This window comes from Gadus morhua, chromosome 5, assembly GCF_902167405.1.
Source record: "Gadus morhua chromosome 5, gadMor3.0, whole genome shotgun sequence".
Lineage (NCBI taxonomy): Eukaryota > Metazoa > Chordata > Actinopteri > Gadiformes > Gadidae > Gadus > Gadus morhua.
Window position 1 is genome coordinate 1,907,151 of NC_044052.1, and position 15,541 is coordinate 1,922,691.

The 15,541-nt window shown below is 43.2% G+C and overlaps 1 protein-coding gene across 4 annotated transcripts in view; it reads right to left on the reverse strand.

Moving 5' to 3' along the window:
* Positions 1–134: 134 nt before the first annotated feature.
* gart (phosphoribosylglycinamide formyltransferase) overlaps positions 135–15,541 on the reverse strand; it is an 82,702-nt gene continuing 67,295 nt past the window's right edge. For all 4 annotated transcript variants that reach the window (XM_030356149.1, XM_030356150.1, XM_030356148.1 and 1 more), the window contains 3 exons: positions 1,545–1,686; positions 1,174–1,289; positions 135–826 (listed from right to left, as the gene is read on the reverse strand). In XM_030356149.1, the coding sequence (XP_030212009.1) occupies positions 629–826; positions 1,174–1,289; positions 1,545–1,686 (456 nt within the window). In that variant the 3' untranslated portion in view covers positions 135–628. The remainder of the gene's footprint in view (positions 827–1,173; positions 1,290–1,544; positions 1,687–15,541) is intronic.

The following is a 15,541-nucleotide window of genomic DNA, read 5'->3' on the forward strand; positions in this document are numbered from 1 at the left end:
CCCTGGACCATTAGCATTCACTGTCACTTGACAAAAAAAACCATCTAATATGCGATTGTGTGGCTAGATCAAGCCAACTGTGACCCAATAAAAAGGGAGAACTGACTAAATTCAATCTACCTTGTCTACCTTGATTCATATTTGGGAACATTTAATTGTGTAACATTTGAATAATTCACCCAAGCAGTGGAATACCACCAATAACATCTCATAAAGCAGTTTAGCAACAATACAACTAATTAGTATATTAGGATTAAGGATTTTTGAAGCAACACTGTCCCCTCTTTGCAAACCACAAAGGCAACTTTATATTTCCTCACAGGTTTAAACATTGAAGTCTTCCATTACTTAAAATAGTTAAGTAATACACAATAAACCCAGACCTAAATAAATGCATTTGTTTTGGAATCAACAGCCCTGTTAACGAATTAACACCCGATTTTGTAACAATGACTACCAGTGTCATGGTGAAAACATTTATAGCGACAGTTCGTCTCTTTTACAGACAAATACGTCACTTATTTGACACAATTCGGAAGCAACAACAGAGTTGAGGGCTGACGGAAAAACGCAAACATGTTTTTTCATTTAACAAAATTGAGGTTTTTTTGTTTCCGTTTTAATGGGGCTAGTTGCGCGCGCTGTGCTTCCAGACGATGCGTCCATCTGGGCCGAGGCAGACGGCCCCGCTGGCCACCAGCTCCATGGCGATGGGGAAGGCCTTGTGCTCCGCCTGGCGGATCCTCTCGGATAGGGTCTCCTCTGTGTCCGACGCCTCCACCGGCACCGCCTCCTGTGCGATGATGGCGCCGGAGTCCACCTCCTCCTGGGGGAAAGGGGCGGAGCAACAGGGACGTAGGGTTATAAAATGGTGACGGGTTAAACACATAAGGCGCAGCACTTTCATTTTATGGTCGTTTTGAAATATTGTTAGGCCAAAAAAACATAAGGGGTACCACACTGACACACTGTCATTTTGCGATTATAGTGTAAAACATGAGGGTAATAACTGTATATTTTGTCATTATAGAATAAAGCGTTCTGTTATTTTAGCTATAGAATACTGTTTTTTTGCCGTTCTAAATATTGCCGGGTTAAAACAACAAGGGTGAAACACTTTTTTATGGGTGTGTTTGGCATTGCACCTTTCCTCTAATGACAGTGGGTACTTACGGCCACAAAGTGCACCGTGCAGCCGCTGATCCGCGCCCCCGCCTGCAGGGCCTGGTTCTGGGCGTTGACGCCCTTGAAGGACGGCAGCAGGGACGGGTGGATGTTCAGGAGTTTGCCTGTAGGGAAACACACAGGGCATTTAACATTAAGCATTTACCCTCAAGTTTTGTTGACAAACATTTAAAAATGTTACATTTAGGCCACTTAGCAGACGCTTTAGTTCTAAAGCGACTTACAACAAGTCGCTTTAGAACTTTGTGTTTCCACAAACACATTCACACACCACTTGCAGAGTCAACCACGCAAGGCGACAGCCAGCTCGTCAGGAGCAATTAGGATTAGGTGCATTGCTCATTAACAAAAATGCACACCGTTCCATTTCTTGACGAAGGGCCCGGTGAGGATCCTCATGAAGCCCGCCAGACACACCGCCTCCACCTGAAACTCCTCAAGCACGCGGTCGATGGTGGCGTCAAACTCCGCCCGGCTGCCGTACAGCTTGTGGTCCACCACCTGGTACCCATGGAAGAAAAATCAAGCAAACGTTATAAAGATTAGTGTCGCTGCCATCTAGAGGATAGAAAATCCAACGGGATTAACGATTGTTTATTGTTTAAAAGGATCCCCATTAGCTGTCATCAAAGTGGGACGAGCTAGTCTTCCTGGAGTCCACACATAAAGACACAAAACATATCAAGATACAAATCATAATTCAGGTAACAATGATAATCTAAAAGAAGTAAATCATTATAAACATCATGAACAATATATTCCGATAAAGTTATTACATTCATGGGTATTGCATTCATACAGTAGGTATGTCCATTCCCTACACACAATTTTAGATAGTGCATTCTCAAATGGTGCTTGAAAGTGGCTTCTCCTGGAACCGTCACCTTATCGTGGTGGAGAGGTTTGCGTGTCCCTGTGAACCTGAGAGCTGTGTTGTCGGGAGCCTTGTGCTCCTGGTAGGGTCTCTCATGGCAGAGTGGTCTCAGGTGAGGGGCCAGACTAAGAATGGTTCAAAAAAACTCCAATGAAGAACGAAAAAAGAGGAGATGTGACCCGGCCCGGAGGAAGCCCGGGGCCCCCGTCTGGAGCCAGGCCCAGACGGAGGGCTCGATGGCGAGCGCCTGGTGGCCGGGTTTGCCACGGAGCCCGGTCGGGCACAGCCCGAACAAACTACGTGGCACCCCCCCTCTCTTCATCCCATGGGCCCACCACCTGTGGGAAGACCCGTTGGGGTCGGGTGCGCAGCCACATGGGTGGCAGCGAAGGTCAGGGGTCTCGACGGACCAGACCCGGGCGGCAGAAGCTGGCTCTGGGGACGTGGAACGTCACCTCGCTGTGGGGAAAGGAACCGGAGCTTGTGAGGGAGGTGGAGCGCTATCAGTTAGATCTGGTGGGGCTTACCTCCACGCACAGTCTCAGCTCTGGTACCGTACTCCTGGATAAGGGTTGGACTCTATTCTTCTCCGGAGTTGCCGAGGGCGTGAGGCGCCGGGCGGGTGTGGGGATACTCATAAATCCCCGGCTGAGCGCCGCGGTGTTGGAGTTTACCCCGGTAGACGAGAGGGTCGCCTCCCTGCGCCTAAGGGTTGTAGGGGGGAAAACTCTGACTGTTGTTTGTGCATATGCACCAAACAGCAGCTCAGAGTACTCGGCCTTCTTGGAGACCCTGAATGGAGTCCTGTATGGGGCTCCAGTAGGGGACTCCGTAGTTCTGCTGGGAGACTTCAACGCCCACGTGGGCAACGATGGAGACACCTGGAGAGGCGTGGTGGGGAGGAACGGCCTCCCTGATCTAAACCCGAGCGGTCGTTTGTTATTGGACTTCTGTGCTAGTCATGGATTATCCATAACAAACACCATGTTCGAACATAAGGGTGCTCATAAGTGTACCTGGTACCAGAGTACCCTAGGCCGAAGATCGATGATCGATTTCGTGATCGTGTCATCTGATCTGAGGCCGCATGTTTTGGACACTCGGGTAAAGAGCAGGGCGGAACTGTCAACCGACCACCATCTGGTTGTGAGTTGGATCAGGGAATGGGGGAAATTTCCGGATAGACCTGGTAAGCCCAAACGAGTAGTGCGGGTGAACTGGGAACGTCTGGAGGAGGCCCCCGTCCTAGGTATCTTCAACTCACACCTCCGGCGGAGCTTTTCTGGCATTCCTGTGGAGGTTGGGGGCATTGAGCCGGAGTGGGCGGTGTTCAAAGCCTCCATTGCTGAAGCTGCGGTGGCTAGCTGTGGCCTCAGGGTCTTAGGCTCCTCAAGGGGCGGTAACCCTCGGACACCGTGGTGGACACCGGTGGTCAGGGAAGCCGTCCGACTGAAGAAGGAGGCCTTCCGGGATATGATATCCTGGAGGACTCCTGACTCGGTTGCAGGGTACCGACAGGCTCGAAGGGCTGCAGCGGCTGCCGTGTCGGAGGCTAAGCAGCGGGTGTGGGAGAAGTTCGGAGAGGCCATGGAGAAGGACTTTCGGTCGGCACCAAAGTGTTTCTGGAAGACTATCCGGCACCTCAGGAGGGGGAAACGGGGAACCATCCAAGCTGTGTACAGTAAGGATGGGACTCTGTTGACCTCAACTGAGGAGGTCGTCGGACGTTGGAAGGAACACTTTGAGGAACTCCTGAATCCGAATAACACGCCCTCTATGTTGGAGGCAGAGCTCGAGGTTGATGGTGTTTCGTCGTCAATTTCCCTGGTGGAGGTCACTGAGGTAGTCAAACATCTCCGCAGTGGCAAAGCCCCAGGGATTGATGAGATCCAGCCAGAAATGCTAAAGGCTCTGGGTGTTGAGGGGCTGTCATGGTTGACACGCCTATTCAACATCGCGTGGGAGTCGGGTACAGTGCCAAAGGAGTGGCAAACCGGGGTGGTGGTTCCCCTGTTCAAAAAGGGGGACCAGAGAGTGTGTGCCAATTACCGGGGTATCACACTTCTCAGCCTCCCTGGTAAAGTCTACTCCAAGGTGCTGGAAAGGAGGGTTCGGCCGATCGTCGAACCTCAGATTGAAGAGGAACAATGCGGTTTTCGCCCCGGACGTGGAACTACGGACCAGCTCTTCACTCTCGCAAGGATCCTGGAGGGGGCCTGGGAGTATGCCCATCCGGTCTACATGTGTTTTGTGGATCTGGAGAAGGCGTATGACCGGGTCCCCGGGAGAAACTGTGGGAGGTGCTGCGGGAGTATGGGGTAAGGGGGTCTATCCTCAGGGCCATCCAATCTTTGTACTCCCAAAGCGAGAGCTGTGTTCGTGTTCTCGGCAGCCAGTCAGTTTCGTTCTCAGTGGGTGCTGGTCTCCGCCAGGGCTGCGCCTTGTCACCAATCCTGTTTGTGATATACATGGACAGGATATCGAGGCGTAGTCGTGGTGGGGAGGGGTTGCAGTTCGGTGGTCTGAGGATCTCGTCACTGCTTTTTGCAGATGATGTGGTCCTCATTGGATCATCGGCCTGTGACCTTCAGTACTCACTGGATCGGCTGGCGGCCGAGTGTGAAGCGGCTGGGATGAGGATCAGCACCGCTAAATCTGAGGCCATGACTCTTAGCAGGAAACCGGTGGATTGCTTACTCCGGGTAGGAAATAAGTCCTTAGCCCAGGTGAAGGAGTTCAAGTACCTCGGGGTCTTGTTCGCGAGTGAGGGTACTATGGAGCGTGAGATTGGCCGGAGAATCGGAGCAGCGGGGGCGGTATTGCGTTCGCTTTACCGCAATGTTGTAACGAAAAGAGAGCTGAGCCGCAAGGCAAAGCTCTCGATCTACCGGTCGATCTTCGTTCCTATCCTCACCTATGGTCATGAGGGCTGGGTGATGACCGAAAGGACGAGATCGCGGGTACAAGCGGCCGAGATGAGTTTTCTCAGAAGGGTGGCTGGCGTCTCCCTTAGGGATAGGGTGAGAAGCTCAGCCATCCGTGAGGAACTCGGATTAGAGCCGCTGCTCCTTTACTTAGAAAGGAGTCAGCTGAGGTGGTTCGGGCATCTGGTAAGGATGCCCACTGGGCGCCTTCCTTGGGAGGTGTTTCAGGCACGTCCAGTGGGGAGGAGACCTCGGGGAAGACCCAGGACTAGGTGGAGAGATTATATCTCAACACTGGCCTGGGAACGCCTCGGGATCCCCCCGTCAGAGCTGGTCAATGTGGCCCGGGAAAGGGAAGTCTGGGGCCCCTTGCTTGAGCTGCTCCCCCCGCGACCCGACCCCGGATAAGCGGATGACGATGAGGATGATGAGGATGAGGCATTCTCAAATGGTGCTTGAAAGTGACTTTGCTATTAAATTTCCGTATATTCAGTGGGCAATTATTCCAATGATTGATGGCACGATAAATAACTTCTCTTTAAAGCAATTGATTTTGGACTTGGTAATATCATCTGGCCATCATCGGCTAGTAAAATGAGAATGAAACCTGACTGCATCTAACAATTTGGTCACATAAAAAACCTGACATTTTTGTTGCATTGAAAACCAGCCTGTTCTCTATAGTGTTTGTGCGATCATGAACTCATGAAAGAACGAAGGAGGTGAAAATCTTGAGGAAGTGGGAGTAAAGGGTAAAATTATGGAACTTTTCTTTTTTTCAAACCAGGTCCAGTTAAATTTCTTTCCGTTTTTTTTTTTGTTACTATACCATTTTATATTTGCCCAAAAGTGGTACGTTCCATAACAAACATTTCTAAGAATGTATTTGTTACCTTGTTATAATATTCAGGGTTAACCCTAACACACAAAACAGGGTTAGGGTAAGTAAAACACTGAAGCATCACTGAAATATTGCAGTAGCCCTACAAGAAAATAAAAGTATAAGACAACGCAACAAAAAATAAAATAAATAGTGCTGTCAGTTAAACGCGTTATTAACAGCGTTAACGCAAACCAATTTTAACGGCGTTCATTTTTTTATCACGCGATTAACGCAAATTATTATTATTATTTTTTTTTTCTTTCTTTGGCTCAAAACGAAGAAGCAGTAGCCTGACTGCTATGTTCAAGGCAGTATGTTAGTAGGTTCATCGTTTAATTGCACTATAGGCTTTTTTTTTTTTTTTTTTTATCGTACTGTTTTGATCAGTATATGCCAATGTTGTTATCAATAAAAAAACATTTACACAAGGCAAGCCGATGCACTTCTCCATGTTGATAAGAGCATGAAAATGAGAATAATTAATGGGACAAAGAAATCAAGGGATATTTAGCATAGAAAAAAGATTTGCGTTTAATCGTGAGTTAACTATGACATTAAATATTTTAATCGCTTGACAGCACTAAAAATAAACAAAACTAGATATTTGACATTCTCTTAAAGGGAAACTTCACCCATTTCCATTAAGCTTTGTGTCGTAGAAACCCACTCATATTTTTAAATGGTTGTGCATCATTCCCTTATTTTCCCCAGAGACCGGAGAGATCCGTATCGATCTCTAATACTTCCTGCTTTAAATGACGCACTATGACGATTTTTGCGTCATTTAAAGCAGGAAGTGTAAGAGGGGAGGATTCTCGTAAGACTACAAGCACCCCACTGACGCTACAGACCTGTTAAATCAGTGCCAGTGGGTGGGACTTCACCAGCAGAAACTAACATCCACAGCATCTGAAGCTAAGCTAATGGTCGCTGTGGAGAAAACTGAATTAACGACCACGGCGGAAGGTACTGGATCTGATATAGAGGTTGGGGATTTTGAAGATCTGATGCTCGAATCAGATGTTCGTGGCTACCTTTACGAGCCGCAATATAGCGACGAGCAGCTGAAGCTGTTAGAGGAACAGGATGCGGCTTCTACGGCTGCTATAGCCGAGGCAGTTCCTGCCTGTTGCGGACGAGGGGCCCGGAATGGCTCGAACTGGGGCGGATTGGTGGTGCCTGTGCTCTCACTGTGCGCCTATGGATACAGAGGTAGAGTCTGCTGCAGAGAATTTCAAAGATGTCGATTTCTCCTGGACGAAATCTGAATCAGACGAGGACACGGACGTACGTGTGGTGGAGCATCCTAGTTTCGCACTGCATATGGACAGCGGCGTCCTGGAGACCTATTTCCGAATCCCAAAGGTGAACTCGAAACATCAGCCAAAGCCTGCAGGGACGAACGGACGTCTGACTGTAAAGTAGGGCTGGCCCGAATTATTCTAATATTTGAATACTCGTTCGGAAAATTAGTATTCGAAGCTTAAAGGGGAGATATTATACCACCAGGTGTGAGTGTGATTAGCCATTACAAGTCGTTTTGAAAATGTGCAGCTTCTGACATCACAGTTGGGCATGTCCACCTAGATGTATGACGGATAGATAAGCAATGTTTGCTACAGTCCACTGGGTAGGCTGGTAGACTGATCCATGCAGCACACATCTAGGTGGACACGCCCACCTGTGATGTCAGAAGCTGCACATTTTCAAAACGGCTTGTAATGGCTCATCACACTCACACCTGGTGGTATAATATGTCCCCTTTAAATCAGTATTCGGAGCTTCGTTTTTGTTTTTTTTCACGTACGTGACGTTACCAGAGCGAGGGAGGCAAACTATAAGCGTCAGCGACACCAAGCAGAGAAGCGAGAGAGGTGGAGGAAGAATAGATATCTTGTTTCCCTTTACTTTTTTTTTTTGTCACTTAGATCTTTATTGACAGTTTTTCACAGTAACATTACATTATATCAACATCAACAAATGGAATGGCAATAGAAATAAAAATAAAATAAAACAAGAAAGAAAAAGAAAAAAAAGAAAAACCTGCCTGCGAAGTACCTTCATATTCTCATATCCTGAGTTTGTAATTATCTACTACTGTTCCAATCCAATGTCTTCATTTTGAGTCCTGTAAAGTGTCCATTTTTTCCCATTTACAGTCGAATTGTGTTTCTTGAAGTCTCAGTTTGTGTGTCAGTTTCTCCATTACAGCTATCTCTTCAACAATAGTAAACCAATGAGTCTTCGTTGGTGGTGTTTCTTAACACCAATGTCTGGTGATAGCTTTCTTGCTCGCTACCAGCAGTATTTTGATCAAATATATATCACTCGCAATATTCTCTTCCTGAAATTTACATAGATAGAGCACCAAACTACTTTTGGGGACCTCATATCCTAGTATTTGCTTTAATACTTTACAAACCATCTCCCAAAATACAGTTACTTTCTGACAATTCCAAAAAACATGTGCATGGTCCACATTGTAAGACCCACATTCCCGCCAACATTTCTGACTCTTGTTAAGCTGCTTACTTTTCACTTTTGGTGTTATAAAGAAACGAATGAGATTCTTCCATGAGAATTCCCTCCAAGTTCGTGAACTGGTGGACGAGTGATGTGCCCTCCACATATCATGCCAATCTTCATCTGTAATTTGTACATTGAGTTCTTTTTCCCATTTCGTCTTAATATATTTAGTTCAATGTTTGTCGTTAGTATTCAAACCTCTATACATTGCGGAAATTATTCTTATGTTACTTTCCTGATATGCTTTTATTATAATTTGGATGACACCGTTCACCTCCTTGGGAGAATCTGACCCGATTTCCCTTTTGAAATAGTCCCTCATTTGAAGGTATCTATAGAATTCATGAGCTCCCAATTCATATTGTCTTCTTATATTTTCAAAACTCTCCAGCCTCCCGTCTTTTACCAAAACACACCAAGTTGTTATTCCCATTGTTACCCAGTGCTTGAATCCTGGATCATACAATGCAGGTTGGAAATTTATATCATGTGCTACCCATTTTAATATAATAATGTCATTCTGAATCTTATATATTTTCAAAATTTTAAACCATAGACCTAGCGTGTGTACTGTTGTTGGGTCCATTTTATTTTTGAGTTCTTTGTATAGTTTGTTATCTCCAATGAAATGTTGAATTGGAATTTGGTTTACTTCTCTTTCTATCTCTTTCCATTTTGCTCTCAATTCTGACCTACACCAACAGTACACAGGTCTCAATTGAGCAGCATAATAGTATTCCTTTAATTTTGGTAGACCCATACCTCCTCTCTCTTTCCTTAGCTGAAGAGTTTTGTATCTGACTCTAAGTCTTTTGCCCCCCCAGACAAATCTGGAATAGATAGAGAAATCTGGGCAATATATCAAGCTTAACTATCTCAATTCTTGAGTTTAGATCAAGTGGGAGGGTAGACCATCTTGCTATATCTTTTTTTACTTCTTGATCTAAATTGTTATAATTTGCTTTATATAGGTCGGTGGAGTTTTTAGTGATCGTAACGCCCAAATATTGAATTGACTTTAGGTTCCACTTAAGGTCATATATTTCCATGATCTCTTTTGGTGGGGTATAATTAAACGATAAAATCTGTGTTTTGGAAACATTAATTTTTAGGGCTGTAACGATACACAAACTCACGATTCGGTTTGTATCACGATTTTTGACCCACGGTTCGATACATCCCACGATTTTTTGAAATTTAAAAAGCATTTTATTTAAACAACACTTATATACCAATTAACTTAATGTAACATTTAATAACAAATAATTTGGAACACTGAACAGATTTGAACAGAAAGAATACTATTAAAGTATAGCTAAATGAATAAAGAAATAACGTGTGGGAGGATGCTTTTTTCAACTGTTTGGTTGGTTTAGTCAAATATCCTTATTAGCACTACTTATTAGGCTATGTAGCTTAAATAATGACATAATCAGGCCGTATAGAATGCAACATGTTTAATAGCCTAACTTTCAATAGATGGAGAAAAACCTGAAGGTCATGAACGTCGCAATAACGAGGCGTTACGAGTAGCATATGTGTGTGCGCCAGAATGGCAATGTGCGTATGCGTGTGTCGTCAGGGAGTGAGTGGACGAGCGAGGAGAGCGAGCGGTAGCGCGTGTGTCTAGTGAAGAAGCGAACGAGTCCAGTAGAATAAAGTACCCATCCTGTCAATAATCGGTGGCCGCTTCATTCCGACCTATAAGCAGACAAACTGCCAGTCAAATCACACAAAACACTAGAGACAGGATCACACAGGCCCCCTCTGGATAAATGTCGTTCATATCGCATATGAGCACTTCGACGGCTGTGGAGAAATGCGATCCTCCGTAGCCACGGAGGATTGCAGTCGCATACTTACGTTATCGATAGGAGGGGGCGCTGTCAGCAGACTATTATCTAGACAAATTATTAGCAAATTTCAATCGGACAATTTGACCGCAGAGTTAGAAAGGGCGTATCGCGCTTCTGCCTTCTCACACCGCGAGACAGGATCGTGGCTTTGAGTATCGCGATTTTCGGTTTGATACGCGTATCGTTACAGCCCTATTAATTTTATATCCTGACAGATGACCATACGTGTGTAGTAGCTTCATCAAATTAGGGAGCGACGTGTTGGGTTGTTCGAGGAAAGCTATTAAATCATCAGCAAAAAGTCCCAATTTATGTTCTATACCCTTAATCGTGACCCCTTTAAAGTTCTTTATTTTGACGGATTGCTTGAGCTAAGGGCTCAATAAAAATCGCAAACAGGATCGGCGACATACAGCATCCTTGTCTGGTCGATCTCTGTAGATATATTTTCTTGGACAAACTTCCATTCATTTTAATTCTAGCAGAGGGTTTTTGATAAAGTGTTTTAATCAATTGTACTGATTTAGTATTAAATCCGAATCGTTCCAACACCTGATAAAGGAATTTCCAATTCACACAGTCGAATGCCTTCTCCGCGTCAATGTTAACCAGTACAATGCTTTGTTATGAGGGGCCGTCTGGGACAGAATTCATACTTGGTCTTACACACACTATTATACTCTCTCACATACACTATTATACTCTCTCACATACACTAAATACTCTCTCACATACACTACTACTCTCTCTCACATACACTACTATACTCTCTTACATACACTACTATACTCTCTTACATACACTACTATACCCTCTCACATACACTACTATACTCTCTCACATACACGACTATACACTCTCATACTTACATGTAAAAGGAGTTTAATAGTTTGAATGAAACGGAAGTGAGTTTGAGTGAAACAGAAGTGAGTTTGAAATAAACGGAAGTGAGTTTGAAATGTTCATAAGAGTCCGCAGAAATCGAATATCAATATTATTTTAGTGTAATTACATTGTGTATATGCACAAGCCATCTTATACAAAGCAGCCGAAAAATAGAAAACCGAAACGCTACTATGTTTTTTTTTAGAAAACTGCGATTCAGGGTTTGAATTCTGCTATTGTCGTCTGATTCATTGAATCCGCTGTGTTTGCCAGGGTCTCAGGGTCTTCCGACTCTGGGGAAGAGCCTGCTAGTTTACGCACACCCCTTGCGCATTTGTTCTCTCAACCACACGTGAGACGTTGTTTGACATGCTGGATATCGTCAGAAAGGTATTTTCATTGGCTATTAGGATATCTAAGGCCCGTCCCCGACCCTTGCCGTCTGCTGGTGTAGCTGTCAATCAAAGTATACACGCACCGTTTTGATAGCGATCGCCTCATTGGCTTGTAAGGCTTGTAAACAAGGAAGTATTGGTCTTACAGACATGTGGGAGGGCTCTATGTCACCGTGAGACCCTGGCAAACACAGCGGATTCAATGAATCAGACGACAATAGCAGAATTCTAACCCTGAATCGCAGTTTTCTAAAAAAAAACAGTAGCGTTTCGGTTTTCTATTTTTCGGCTGCTTTGTATAAGATGGCTTGTGCATATACACAATGTAATTACACTAAAATAATATTGATATTCGATTTCTGCGGACTCTTATGAACATTTCAAACTCACTTCCGTTTCATTCAAACTCACTTCCGTTTCATTCAAACTCACTTCCGTTTCATTCAAACTATTAAACTCCTTTTACATGTAAGTATGAGAGTGTATAGTCGTGTATGTGAGAGAGTATAGTAGTGTATGTAAGAGGGTATAGTAGTATGAGTAAGAGGGTATAATAGTGTATGTAAGAGAGTATAGTAGTGTATGTAAGAGAGTATAGTAGTGTATGTAAGAGAGTATAGTAGTGTATGTAAGAGAGTATAGTAGTGTATGTAAGAGAGTATAGTAGTATGTGTAAGAGAGTATAGTAGTGTATGTAAGAGAGTATAGTAGTATGTGTAAGAGAGTTTGAATGAAACGGAAGTGAGTTTGAATGAAACGGGAAAGTTTGAATGAAACGGAAGTGAGTTTGAATGAAACGGGAAAGTTTGAATGAAACGGAAGTGAGTTTGAATGAAACGGAAGTGAGTTTGAATGAAACGGAAGTGAGTTTGAAATGTTCGTAAGAGTCCGCAGAAATCGAATATCAATATTATTTTAGTGTAATTACATTGTGTATATGCACAAGCCATCTTATACAAAGCAGCCGAAAAATAGAAAACCGAAACGCTATTATGTTTTTTTTTTTAGAAAACTGCGATTCAGGGTTAGAATTCTGCTATTGTCGTCTGATTCATTGAATTCGCTGTGTTTGCCAGGGTCTCACGGTGACATAGAGCCCTCCCACATGTCTGTAAGACCAATACTTCCTTGTTTACAAGCCTTACAAGCCAATGAGGCGATCGCTATCAAAACGGTGCGTGTATACTTTGATTGACAGCTACACCAGCAGACAGCAAGGGTCGGGGACCGGCCTTAGATATCCTAATAGCCAATGAAAATACCTTTCTGACGATATCCAGCATGTCAAACAACGTCTCACGTGTGGTTGAGAAAACAAATGCGCAAGTGGTGTGCGTAAACTAGCAGGCTCTTCCCCAGAGTCGGAAGACCCTGAGACCCTGGCAAACACAGCGGATTCAATGAATCAGACGACAATAGCAGAATTCAAACCCTGAATCGCAGAAAAAAAAAAACATAGTAGCGTTTCGGTTTTCTATTTTTCGGCTGCTTTGTATAAGATGGCTTGTGCATATACACAATGTAATTACACTAAAATAATATTGATATTCGATTTCTGCGGACTCTTTTGAACATTTCAAACTCACTACCGTTTCATTCAAACTCACTTCCGTTTCATTCAAACTCACTTCCGTTTCATTCAAACTATTAAACTCCTTTTACATGTAAGTATGAGAGTGTATGGTCGTGTATGTGAGAGAGTATAGTAGTGTATGTGAGAGAGAATAGTAGTGTATGTGAGAGGGTATAGTAGTTTATGTAAGAGAGTATAGTAGTGTATGTAAGAGAGTAGAGTAGTGTATGTAAGAGAGTATAGTAGTGTATGTGAGAGAGAGTAGTAGTGTATGTGAGAGAGTATCATAGTGTATGTGGGAGAGTATAATAGTGTATGTGAGAGAGTATAATAGTGTGTGTAAGACCAAGTATGAATTCTGTCCCAGACGGCCCCTCATACTTTGTTTCTCTCTTCTTGCATTGCCAATTATTTGTAGAGTTCAGCGTATACTATCTTGGGTTTGGCGGCCCGATATGAATCCCGTTTGATCTTCGTCAATTAATTCTGTAATGAAGGTATTTATTCTTTTAGAGATGATTGACGTATATAGTTTATAATCTAAATTTAGTATTGAGATCGGTCTATAATTTTCACATCTATCCTTATCTTTGCCTGGTTTTGTAATGACTGATATAATTGCTTCTGCCCATGTTGGTGGTGTTTTGTTTTCTTTTAGAGTCCAATTAAAGGAAGTCTGGAGAGCTGGTAGCAGTTCCTCCTTAAAAATCTTGTACCACTCTGCAGGATAACCATCACTCCCTGGAGATGTATTGTTTTTCAATGATTTTATAGCATAAATAATCTCTTCCCTTGTAATGTCTGCTGTTAATCTTTCATTTTGGTAAGTGCCAATCGACGGTAAATCCAATTCGTTTAAAAAGGTTCTAGTTTCTTCCTCGTTCGCAGCAGCCGGTTGTGTATATAATTTTTCATAGAACCCCCTAAATACTCTTTCTATATTTTCCGGCTCGGCTATCGTCTCATTGGTGCATGGATCCTTAATTGTATGTATGGTATTAACTGCTTGTTGTTTTCGTACACGTTTTGCTAGGAGTTTAGTTGCTCTTGGGCCAATTTCATAATAATTTTGTTTCATAAATATGTTATTTTTTCCATATTCGTCCATTAATATATCATTTATCTTAGTTTTGGTATCCCTAATTTTTTTACATATATTCGGGTTGTTTGTCTTTTGATATTGCTGTTCCAGTTCTCTTAATCTTAAAGAGTGGTTCTGGTACGCCTCTGCTTTAAGTTTCTTTATTTTAGAGGTTTTAGCTATTACTTTCCCTCGAACAACCGCCTTCAGGGCATCCCAAACAATGTGTGGGTCAACTTCTCCGTTACTATTGTCTTCCATATATTGCCCAATTTCTTTCTTTAATTCCTCCACTAAACTTTTATTATTCAGCATTCCCACATTAAGTCTCCAGATTGTTTGTCTTTTCCTGGCATTAAGATGTAATTTTAGAAACAGGGTATTATGATCTGATACATCTGCCCCCCCAATGATACACTCGGTTACTCTGTATCCGTCAACTTTATTGATAAAAAAATAATAAATTCTTGAGTGCACATTGTGCGTTGCCGAATAATGTGTGAAATCCCTTTCAAGAGGATTGAGGTTCCTCCATATGTCCATCATTCCCATCTCTTCCAAGGATATCTTTACAAATTTTGATTTGTTTTTTGCTCCCTTTCAAACTGGTTGTATCCAGACATTGGTTCATGGTTATGTTGAAATCCCCCCCACAAATTAAAACTCCTTCTGATTCCGTCGCTATGACATTAAATAGTGTTTTAAAGAATTGCTTATTGCTTTCTGGAGGAGCATATACATTTATCAACGTTACAGTCTTCGTGTCTAGTTAGCCCTTCACTATTACATATCTTCCCTCTTCATCCTTAATTACCTTCTCAGAAACAAATGTAGTTGAATTTGGAATTAATATCATAACTCCTCTTTTACGACTTTGTTTATATGTACTGTAGTATGAATTTTTATAGCCTAATTTCTTAAATTTCTCGTGTTCTGTTTGGCACAGGTGGGTCTCCTGTAAAAATATAACATGTTGTTTTTCTTTTTTCAATTTTGTCAAGACCAGTCCTCCCTTCTTAGGTGAATTTGGACCATTTACATTTAAAGACATTATCTTTAATTCATGACTTACCATATTGCTTCAGTAATGTGTGTACATATTTTCCCAAGCAGCTAAAACTTACGTGAACGTGAACATAAACAGAAATAAGAACAATATGAACATTATCGAACTTCCAAAATGGGGGTCATTCTTCTCCTCTCCCCCAAGTCCCTGTTGGTGGGTGGATGATTAATCCTCTCCTGTGAGGGCTCATCCCTAGACCCGGAGCCATATCCGTAAAACGGCAATAGCCCCAGCCTAGAACTGTCCAACATTGATGGCTCTCCCTCGCCCTGTCTGCGTTTTCATACGTTAAT